At 35.8% G+C, this 12029-nt stretch overlaps 1 protein-coding gene across 1 annotated transcript; it reads right to left on the reverse strand.

Moving 5' to 3' along the window:
• Positions 1-8391: 8391 nt before the first annotated feature.
• Positions 8392-11805, reverse strand: LOC107831988 (glycerol kinase). Its single transcript, XM_016659784.2, has 4 exons — positions 11410-11805; positions 11049-11270; positions 9360-10326; positions 8392-8760 (listed from the first exon to the last, which is right to left on the reverse strand). The coding sequence occupies exons 1-4, from the start codon at positions 11541-11543 to the stop codon at positions 8515-8517; spliced, it is 1569 nt and encodes a 522-aa protein (XP_016515270.2). The 5' UTR covers positions 11544-11805; the 3' UTR covers positions 8392-8514.
• Positions 11806-12029: the final 224 nt, after the last annotated feature.

Raw genomic sequence — 12029 nt, forward strand, 5'->3', positions numbered from 1 at the left:
ATGAAATTGTAAAGTATTTTTGTATCACTTATGTAGTTCTTTTTGTTCTTGACCACTGTTTGTATGATTCTTCGCTCTTAGCAGATGGAAATAAAACCTTCAGAAGCCGAGGTTCATGAAATTCCTCAACTTGAAGGCAACAATACTCCAGTTGTTAATTCAAGTGTTCCTACACCTCCTAAAAAGCATAAAAGAGCAGCACCTTCTGAAAATGATTCTGGCCTTGGGAGGGAAACATCAGGCATTTGGAAATACTTTTACAAATATTTTGATAAAGATGGTAAGCATAAGTCAAAATGTAGTTTCTGTACTAAAACTTTTGCTTCTGATACTAATATAAATGGGACTACTACATTATGGAACTATTTGAATATTGTTTGTAAGAAATTCCCTTTTAGATTCATTGACAGAACACAGCCGACACTCAGGTCTTACCCAATTAAAAGAAGCGGATAGGGAGGTAGTGTTGGTACTTGTAAACGAGAAAGAGTTGTGTATAATGTCAATGAAGTAAGAAGGGCTATTGCTGAATTTGTGATCATTGATGAACAACCATTTAGAGTCGTCGAGGAGGAAGGTTTTAAAAGATTAATGTCAATTGTTGTGCCTAATTTTGAGTTACCTTCTCGTTTGACTGTTGCTAGGAAATGTTTAAAAATTTATCATGAGGAAAAAGAAAAGCTTAAAAAGCATATTCAAAATCAACACGTATGTCTTACTAGTGATACATGGACATCGCTCCAAAACCTAACTTACATGGTTAAAACTGCCCACTAGATTGATGATAATTGGAACTTGCAAAAAAAAATTCTGAACTTTTTTCAAGTTCTAGATCATAAGGGTGAAACAATTGCAAAGGGTATTGAGGTTTATTTGTTAGATTGGGGAATTGAAAATCTATTCACTGTGACCCTAGATAATGCAACTGCTAATGATGCAGCAATTAGACACTTGAAAGGGAGGATTGAGGATTGGAAAGGAATCGTCTTGGGAAATGACTTTCTACATGTTAGATGCAATGCTCACATTTTGAATTTAATTGTAGAAGAAGGATTAAGTGATCATATTGAGCCTATTTCTCGGGTCAGAAATGTTGTAAAGTATGCTAAGTCCTCTTCTGCAAGATTAACTTCCTTTAAATCAATTATTGAGAAGGTAAAGATTGATAGTCATGGCCTTTTGAGTTTAGATATTGAAACCAGGTGGAACTCAACTTATATAATTGTTACACCCTATATTTTCGTATGTAAAAATGCGTCGTAAGTAAACTAATGTAGGACAAAAAAATGAGATAATATTTAAAAGTATATAAAGTAAGTTAATCATGTTACCTCTGAGGTTACAAATATTGAAGATCATGAACAACAAGTACAAAGAGGGTTGGACAGTTCAGAAGCTAAAGCAATTAAATAAAACAATGTTTCATCGAAAGTCGACAAGTTGGGAATGTTATAACATGTACCTTTGGGGTGAGACTAGGGTGATTAACATGATAAAGAGATTATGTTATGATTTATATTAGTCGTATTACATCCGTGTGTTATGTTTTTAAGTCAAGCGAGTTGTGGAACAAAAGTCGATGAAAGTCATCACAAGTTACATTCATAAGTTTTACTGAAACTTTGGGTCAAATGTAACTGCAATTTTCTCCCAATATACTTAGAGTTATGGTGTGTTCCACACATCAAATTAAAGATCTATGAGTCTATTTTCCAACGCATTAAACCATTTGTCAATACGACATCGGAGTAGAGAGATATGTGCATTTTTGCGATACTGCGCAAGCTGCTAGGTGACAAGTAGGTGTGTCACCTACTTGCTTAAATGAAAGCCCAAAAATGGGCCATTTCGGGTCGTCCAAAGAGGCCTTTTAAGGGCCTATTTTCTTCATATATTAGACTTAAAATAGAGCATAATAACCAGACATAAGCTCTGCAAAGAATCCTCCCAAAAATTTCCCATAAACCCTAATTGATTTTCTCTCCCTTTCAAGTTCCAATTGGAGGTAAAACTTAGAGTTTGAAGAACCAAGATAGGAGCTGAGTTATCCAACAAATAAGGTGAGTTTACTGCTCTCTTTCATCCATTTTTTCTGCTTTAAATTCATGGTAAGTCGTTCTATACTTGTAAGAACTCACGGGACGGTGATCGGAAGCCGTGAGTTCGAGTTATTCACTTGTAGCGGACTGTTTTGTGGACTGTTTTGTGTTGCTGTTGGGCTGCGTGTTTTATTACTATTTTGTGGAGTTTTGGAGGAGGAAGGGGGTTTATAAACACCATATAAATGTAGGGTGGTTGGCTGGTCGTTCGTCATAACATTTTCGGGTCGTTTGACACTACTACGGTGGTCGTTTTGTGTACGAAGAGATTGGGGTGTGTTGGGCTGTTTTGTAGTATTTGATGGTGTATATAGGGCTGGAAAATGATGTATATATGTTGTTATTGTTATGTCCTTGTATTGTTGGTGTTATCTTGAAGTTGGAGGAAGGGCATATTATAGGGGAGATGCTGCCCGTTTTAATACAAAATAGGTTTGTTGTTCGTTGTGCGATAGTTGTACCTTTCGTAACTTAACGATAGTATTATTATCATTCTTGTAGATTAAGGTGCGAAGAGGTGAGTTCAACTTGGTGATTGAAAAGATTGTGATAAGGTATGTTAAGGCTAAGCCTTCCTTCATTTTGGCATGATCTCGTAGCTACATGTGTTAGTAATGAGACAAAAGAGAAGTTCATATTCATGAATTTATTCACACTATTCTAGTCTCATAAGTTACAATATTATTCCTTATCGAGACTCTATATTCAATTTTAGTATTGTCTTCTTTCAGTCAAGAGAGCAGCAAGCCTATATATACAGTATTACAGTATTTTCATTACCATCGAGCTATAATCGATGGGCAGGCCCCTATTGGGCAACCTCTGATCAGATGGAAAGTTATATACCGAGCCTACTGTGGCCGAGCGCCTATGAGCGAGCCCAGCATGGTCGAGATACATAGCCTAGTATGGCCGAGCGCCTAGAAGCGAGCCTAGTATGGCAGAGCAGTTATATATATACCGAGCCTTATAAGGCCGTACAATTATTTTACTTACTATATTGAAGGAGTTGAGTCAGTATCAGCAGGTAAGTATATCTCCAGATCATCTTTGACTCCCAGTTAATTTCAGTTATCATATTATCAGTTCAGTTTCAGATTTCAGTTATTTTATTGCCTTACATACTCGGTACATTATTTCGTACTGACGTCCCTTTTTTGGGGGCGCTGCATTTCATGCGTGCAGGTTCAGACAGACAGACGGGTAGACCTCCTCAGTAGGTGTTTCCCGAGTTCCGCCTGATCGGTAAGCTCCACGTCTTTCGGAGTTGCCAGGACTAGAGTTTTCTGTACATCTTATGTATATCTGTATATATGTTATGGGTAGGTCGGGGCCCTGTTCCGATCACAGTACATCTATCAGTAGAGGCTTGTAGGCATATCCTGTTGGTTAGTGCAGTATGTTGGGTTTGTATAAATTGGTGGTTTGTCAGCTGTAGTAGCTATGACGGCCTTGTCGGCCTAGCTTTATATTGATATTTAGTTAGTGCTAGTTTCCATTCAGTTTTATATTTTGCTTCGCAAATTGTCTTGCAAGGTGGCCCCATGGCTAAAGTATGACATTATGTGTTCAGAGTCCCTTAGTCGCAATTTGGTACGCCAGGTTAGGTGAGGCACGGGGTGCTTGTCTCGCTCCTAGGTTCGGGGCGTGACAATAATATTAAGTACAGCTATAAAATTTGAGAAGGCCTTTTCAAGAATGTATATTGATGATCACAAGTACCAAAAGTATTGTCTAGATATGATTAGAAAGCAGCGCACTCAAGTGGGGATGACTGGAAGAAGGTAAAAGTTTTTACAAAGTTTCTTGGCATTTTCTACCAAATTACTTTGAAATTTTCAGGAACTTTGTATGTTACTTCAAATTCTTTCTTCTATGAGCTTTTTTATCTTCTTAACTTTATTGCCAAAAATTCTCAAGGTGATGATCTAGTTCTGATTGATATGGCTATTAAGATGAAACTCAAGTTTGATAAATATTGGGGTGACTTTGATAATATGAATATATTATTATTTGTCGTTGTTGTGTTAGATCCTCGGTATAAGATGAGGTATGTAAAGTTTATTTTTGCTAAATCTTATGGTTTTGTGGCGGAAAATTTGAGATCAGACAAAGTGATGGATACTCTATCTCGCTTGTATAATTGCTATAAAGATTCTTCTGCTGTAAATTGTGATGAGATTTTGGGAGGTCAAGTTAGTACGCTGAGTGAAGGTGATACTAGAGAGATACGGAAATTGCAACGGGAAAAATATTTGCAAGAGCAAGATAATGAAGGAAGTAAGACTGATATTGAGAGGTATTTGACAGATGATTTGGAGTTGGCCAAAGATTTTAATATCTTGTCTTGGTGGAAAGATGCAAGTAAAAGGTATCCAATTGTTTTTAGGATTGCAAAAGATGTTCTTGCAATTCCTATTTCTACCGTTGCATCTGAATCGACTTTTAGTACCGGTGGGAGGATTCTTGATTCATATCGAAGTTCTTTATCGCCAAAGACGGTAGAGGCTCTAATTTGCACACAACAATGGCTCAGGTCAACTCCCAAAGAATGCAACATTAAAAATATTTTAGAAGAAATCCAAAAACTTGAAATAGTTGAAAAAGGTAATTTTAAACATTTAACTCATTATGAATATATTTATATTTGTGAATTACTTAATGCTTAATATTTTTATTTTTTTATCTTTCAAAATATTCCGACAATGTTTTGAGCATTGATTAGATCAGATGATGGAACTGGCTTCAACCATATTCTTGTTGCTTGGAATTTGGATGTATTTTTTGATGTGGATGCTTTACTTTACCATATGAAAAACTGTTTTACTGTATCCTATTTTAATTTTATTATTATAATATAACTTTTGTGACTTTGCAATCTTCTGTAAACTTTCTAAAGTTGGGTGATAAAATAGCATTAATGTGTGTGTATGATGATTAGCTCCATCTTCAACTGCAAAGTTGCATTTCTTTTTCTATGAGGGATTGTAGATGTGTATTTATTTGTGTAATGAAGTTTTAAGTGCACATGTCTGAGTAGTGAGTGATATAGAAATTGGACATGCTAGTCTAATTTTTCTATGTGGCCAGAAAGGTCATATAACTTCTCTCTTTTAGCTGTACTCTTTGGCTAGAGTACTAAAGGAGCCGAAAATTTCTATGTGGCCATAACTAATGTATTCTTAGAAAAAACCGACAAAAAACCAAAAAAATCAAAAAATCGAAAAAAACCCGACAAAAACCGAAACCTATAAATTTCTATTAATTTGGTTTGGTTTGGTTCAACAATTTAAATAATCGATTTATTTGGTTTGTTTTTTTTAAAGTAAAACCGACCCAAATCGAACCATGAACACCCCTACTTGTGATAATGAGTATATTGTTATTATTGTAGTATAAAGGTGAATTTCTTATTTTTATTTTTGGGATAGGACCCTCTTGAAATTCTTGGACTGGCGTACACTTCTCCACCCCTTAAAAAACACGTGCAAATAAAATACCCCATTCTTTGTCAAAAGTTGATTATAAGATGACATGATGCGAGATACGAATTTGATGAAAATCGAGATATACAAAGAAACACTCAATCATGAGAATCAATGTGTGGACGACAAAATCATAGCACAGTAGACTAGGTTTCCAATCACTACTGTTGGGTAGAAAATTAACTAGCCAAAACAAACATTTGTGCTTAAAAAAAGAAAAAAGTTAACCCCCTTTTTTAATAACGCGATTAACGACTAAAACACATTGTTTAATTAATTACAAATAAACTATTGGATTAATATGTTTCCTGTTCTCCACTATGGATGACTTTTGTTTTGAGAACAAACATCTCCTATTGCAATAGTAAACAATTATTATTTGGTGGACGTGAGAAGGAAGCTAGATTGATTTTCAAGGATAAAGCGAGAGAATTTATTATTGCTACTCGATCTTTTCCTCTAAAATTTGAACAGTTTAATGTAAGTTATAACATATTATACTTTTGGTAGCCACCATCTATATATTCTTTCTAGTACCACCCTCTATTTATTGGGAAAATAAATTGCTGAGTTTCATTTCAGGTTATATTCTTTTCCATCTATGAGGAAATTGCCCGGATTTTAATTTCTAATGGTCGCTTAAATTTCTTCATATATTCAAAATTTAAGTTTGCTCTTTATACAAAGGCAAGAAACATATTTTCATTCACTGAAACAATTGTGAAGGAAATCAAATCATTAGCGAAGAGGGTAGAAAAGGAGCGTAATATTTAGCTCGTGTAATTTATCATAAAATTGGTTTTCACAAATGGCGTCCGTATGTCAAATATTCTAAGAAGGTATTAGTGATAGATAATTATTTAGTGAAAATAAGAACAGCTTTTGGAGTCTGGCTATTTAATGTTCTCAAATATAATAAACCAATAAATTCCGATGTGATCCACAATATTGATTAATTGGATGAGATAATGTAAACAACATAAAACACTTGTTTGTATTATAATGCTATTATTATCCAATTCATTGTCTTATACTCTTTTTAGTTAGTAACTCATCCAATTAGTTGTTAGAAAGTTTAAGTTTTTGAATTTTTCACTTTTATTCTTTTTAATTTTCAAGCAAAAGCAAAAGTTTTTGCGCATGCTTTCGAAAGTTCTGATTTTTGGTTCTGTTATTCTGTTGTAGCACTTATTTGATAGAACTTTCGGTTGTGTAACGCCAAGGCTATTTTTGCAAACTTTCTTAAATTTGGACAAAATCTGAACAGTTGCCTCAAGTCATCCTTTGTGCAAATCTCCCAGATTTTGGTGCAAACGGCAGTGTCAAGTTAAAACTTATACACAGGGACGAAACGCTTGGTAATGCAACAGTTTTACAATGTAGGTATTATTCTTATTGGATACTTGAGTTGTTGTATAATAAAGCAGTATACAGAATGTAATTTAATTAGTTGTTACTAATTGATCATATTAACCTTAATTTGTTCATTGAGAATACAACAAATACTACTGGGCTCTTTACTCCAAGGGCAACTTTGAAAAAAAAAGTTAATTCTTTCTTGATATTTGAAAAAATCAAATATTGTGGACCACAAAAAAAGATCAAAAAATTAATTAAAGTGGACCGGAGGAAATAAGAAATGACTGAGTGAATAATGTGGACCACATTAATGAAGAACTAACTTACATAAGCATCTAAGAAATTCTGAATGAGAACCTTATTTTTGGAGATTACTTTCAATCGGATTGCGCTCAAAACTTAGACTAAAATTTAATGGTAGAAGTGAAAAAAGACTACTATATAATGATCAAGTTTTCTTACAATACAAATGATTAGTAGCTTTGACAAAAAGAAAATGGAGATTTATTCCTTCCGCCAGTTTAAACAGTGAGATAAACTTTTCTTTTATCGCCATTGCTCTAATTTTTTGCAATGTAGCGATAAAGAGCTTGAGTGGTAGCATGTTGTAATGATTCGGAGAAAGTGATTTCAATTACAATAATAACAACAAAACCAGTGTAATCCCACAAGTGGGGTAAGAGAAAGTGATTTCAATTCTTCTCCTTAATTTTTTCTTTCTACTTATATAAGGAGAAGAACTGAAACCAGTTTCTCCAAGTGGTTACAACTTGCTACCATTCAATCTCTTGCATTGCAGAAAATTGGAGAAATAGTGGTAAATGAAAGTTTTCTCGTCGTTTAAAGTCTTGTGGCAGAGGGGGTAAATCTTTTGTTCCTTTTTGATGCAACAGCATATCAATGGTAAGAAAACTCTGTCGTTATAACTTAATACAGTAGTTATTTTTCACTTCTGCGATAATATATATATTTTGTTCCCAGCTTGCAGCGCTGATCCAGTTGAAGTAATCCCCAAAAAGAATGGTATTTCTCCTTCAAATTTCTCAGTCCGTAGATGTCTATGGTATAAGCGATTAGAGCTAGTGAACAGAAGAAGATAAGAAATACAATGATGCTTTCTGTAGATACCAATTGTATGTAGATAGAAAGTTGAAGCGTATAAAGCCCATTACGCTAGTTGGATTGTACTACTTGTCATACAATAGCAAGTATCATCACAGAGGAAACATTTCTTATAACATGGAGACCAGAACAAGCGGGAAAATGATTCAGGTCGGAAACCGCATTTCTACCTTCCTCAGAGTAGATGTAAAGTCTGCGTGTCCACTTGTGGTATTTCACTGGGTTGTTGTTGTTGTTGCTAACCTTATTTTTCTATCTGTTTATCCCTCATGTGAGTACCAGTTAATTACATTAGAAAGAAAGAAACTATGTATATGAGGGAGGGATTCACAGTTAATAACCAAAGGAATTTATTAAAATCAAGCATCACTGGTATATAAAGAAAAGAAAGGGAAAGACCTAAAACATCAATAATATGAAGGTAAGTTCAAGGGTTCGATCAGAGTCAATTATAGAGATAGATCAGCCAGGTCAAACGATCTTGAAACAGCTAAGCACCAAGAATCCACCTTCTTCTTCCTCAATTCTTCTTCTAACACGGGTTTGAATGTAGTCGCTTTCTTCATCTTTTCCCCTGAAGAAAATATCTCATCCTGCGTATAGACTCCAACCGCTAATCCAGCAGCATAGGCTGCCCCAAGAGCTGTTGTTTCTATATCAGCTGGTCTTACAACCGGACTACCCAACAAGTCAGCCTACATTATGTAAAATACAAAATTAATCCATTGCTTCCAAAGGAATCAGCTGTTGCTTTAACATGTACAGCAGGGGCAACATACTGAAACAAATCAGTAAATCTTTCTGATTTGGATACGAGATTCTAGATGAATGAAATACAAAGATAGAAGACAAACCAAAGAAGGTATCCAATTACTAAAGTCTAAAAGGGTTGTAATAATGAGCTGTTTAATGAACTCTCTCGACGCTTATGCCTTTTAGATGCATGGAGACCTCGGTGTTGTACCCAAACATAGAGGAACAAACCAATAGACAGAGAATCACATTATCCTGTTAGTATACCCGATGAAGGAAATAATGTACTCATCCTAATCTAAACCCTTTATCCAGTCTAAAATTTCAAGCAAAAATTACAGTACTGTATTCTACTACAAAAGCCATTTCCGACGTCTCTTGATGTTTATAAAGAACTGGATACCCTGCTACTCCAGTTTCACATTTGAATAAGCCAAAAATATTGTGAGAAAAAGCATGTAAAGGGGCTGCAGAAGCAGAATAAATCAAGAAAGAAGGAATAGTATTCAGCTTGAATGGCAAGGGAGGGATGGAATCAAACCTGAATTTGCATCAAAAGGTTGTTGACTGTAGCGCCACCATCCACACGGAGTAAAAATTCCGTCCCCTCAGTCTTATCATCACTTTTCTGTGCAGCATCCTTGTGCATGGAATCAAGCACATCTTTTACCTGAAAGCACATGCTTTCAAGTACTGCCCGAGCAATGTGAGACTTGTTGGTAAATCTAGTTATACCAACACAAATCCCCCAAGCATCATCACGCCACCATGGAGCAAACAATCCATTAAATGCTGGAACGAAATACACTCCTCCGGTTGAGGTAACTTTTGATGCCAACTCCTCGATTTCGTTAGCGGAGCTGATAATGCCAAGACTGTCCCTAAGCCACTGAACAGCAGCACCAGCAATGGCAATGGAGCCTTCTAAAGCATAATTGACAGGTGCTTTTGGCCCCAGCTTGTAGGCTACTGTGCTTAGCAGCCCATGATTTGACTTAATCATCTCTTCACCTGTGTTCAAAAGTATGAAAGCTCCGGTTCCGTATGTGCTTTTAGCCTCACCTTTCCGGCAAGATTGACCGACCATTGCTGCATGCTGATCACCAAGACATCCCGCGATAGGGATTCCAGTGATTGGCCATCCTTTAGCAATGTTCCCAATAATCTCAGAATTGCTAATAATTTTCGGCAAAATATTCAGAGGAATTCCTAAGGTGTCAAGTGTGGATTTATCCCAGTCAAGGGTTTTAAGATTCATCAGCATAGTTCTCGACGCATTGGAGACATCAGTGACATGTAATCCATTCTCCACACCTCCTGTTAGGTTCCAGATTAACCAGGTGTCTATAGTTCCAAACACGGCATCCCCTTTTTTAACAGCTTCACTCAACCCATCCACATTATCCAACAGCCACAAAAGCTTCAATGCACTGAAATAAGTGCTTATAGGCAAACCACAACTCTCAACAAAATGAGTCCGTCCCCCTGGCAATTCTTTCTCCAATTTTCTGATAATACACAAATTATAGATAAAAAAGTCAACATTCGTTAGATTTAGTAGTAAAGCACACAATTAGTTCAAACCTTAAGAACTGGAAAGAAAACTACAAACGATTGATCAACGAGAATGCAGACAACCGCGAAGACACATTTCCTAACCGACATACAAAAATAGAAGAATTAACCCTAATAGCCGCTCACCTAATCGCTTAAACTAAAAATTGCCGACTATGTGTATAACTGTGTATAATCTATGTATACCGGTTAGAAAAAATAAACAGTGAATCTAGCTGGATATTTGTGTTAAAATCCCTAGAAAATATGACAACTCAGGCCTTAAACTATTACGCCATACTTTACTCCAAGAAAATAAACATGAGTCCATTAAGAATTTCGCCAGCACACCCCCTTTCAGAAGAAATACATTGCTTAAGAAAAGTATATGTGTGAATGTGTATAAAAGAACAACTACTAGACTCACTCCCAAACTAGTTAGGTTGGCTTTATGAACCAAGGGTACTAAAAAAGACTCCAACTTTGGGCCTAATGTAAGGGTACCAATAAAATTAATCTTAACCCAAACTAGTTGTTATCCCCTTTAACAAATACTCTACATAAACAAATGTGTATGCATTAAAGGGAAAAAACAGATACTGATTCTGATCGGAAAACGAAGTTCGATTTGGTTCAAAATCAAGAAACAGAAAAAAATGGGAAATTGATAAAAGACCTGCAAATAGAACTGGTACGGACATCCATCCAAACAATGGCGTTGTAAAGAGGAAGGCCAGTGGATTTGCTCCATACAACAGTAGTCTCTCTCTGATTTGTAAGCCCAATAGCTTTGAGTCCACTATCCACGTTATGTCCATCAGCAGTGGCCTTGTCAAGAGCCTTTGCCATACAGATCCTCACACTCTCCACAATTTCCATTGGGTCGTGCTCCACCCATCTACAATAACGAGAGAAAAAATACACAGTCAACGTGGATGCATGAAAATCCGGAAACCCGATTATCAATTTTGGAAAAAGATCAAATCTTTAATGCAAAAAAAATTAAAAGGATGATCAGTGATTAGTGAATTACTTACCCTGCTTGTGGGTAAAACTGAGTGAATTCAACCTGGTGAGATCCAACGGCGCGAGCCAAACGGTCATAGATTATGAATCGAGTGCTAGTGGTGCCTTGATCAATAGACCCAATGAACACCTCTTCATCAGACATAGTTCGTTTTTTCCCCTTTCTTTTTTGCTGCTGTGGAGTGAATCGGAGGAAATAGAAATGAGCTCTGTGTGTGTGTGTGTGTAACGAAGTCTTGTGAGAAAAAATGGCGGAGGAGGAAAAGTCAGAATAGGATAAAAGTGTGGGAGCCGGTTTTTATGGAATAGTAGTAATTGAGGAAACTGTGAAGATAACAATGATTGTCTTGTTTAGTGGGGAATTATTTTCTTGGAAATGTTGAAATGTTATAGATTTATCCCATTCCAATTTTTCTTTTTCTATATTCTTATTTAGGAGTTCTTATTGATTTTCTCAATCTCATCCAGTGTTAGATTCTTATATTAGGACCAGCAAGCCCATTAAAGAGCAAAATACTTCATATTATTGATAAGTATTTTATTTATATGGCTCGAATCTAACTCTAATTACGGATATTTTATCCACCATAATAGGTGGTGGTTATTTATGAGTTTTCATTATTTAAGAGTT

The sequence above is a fragment of the Nicotiana tabacum genome, chromosome 4 (assembly GCF_000715075.1).
Source record: "Nicotiana tabacum cultivar K326 chromosome 4, ASM71507v2, whole genome shotgun sequence".
In the NCBI taxonomy this organism is placed as follows: Eukaryota; Viridiplantae; Streptophyta; class Magnoliopsida; order Solanales; family Solanaceae; genus Nicotiana; species Nicotiana tabacum.

Coding starts and splice junctions, on each gene's coding strand:
- LOC107831988 (XM_016659784.2), bottom strand. CDS start 11,543: ATGTCTGATGAAGAGGTGTTCATTGGGTCTATTGATCAAGGCACCACT. Junction 11,271..11,409: donor CAGTTTTACCCACAAGCAGG/GTAAGTAATTCA, acceptor TCGTTATTGTAG/ATGGGTGGAGCACGACCCAA. Junction 10,327..11,048: donor CGTACCAGTTCTATTTGCAG/GTCTTTTATCAA, acceptor GTGTATTATCAG/AAAATTGGAGAAAGAATTGC.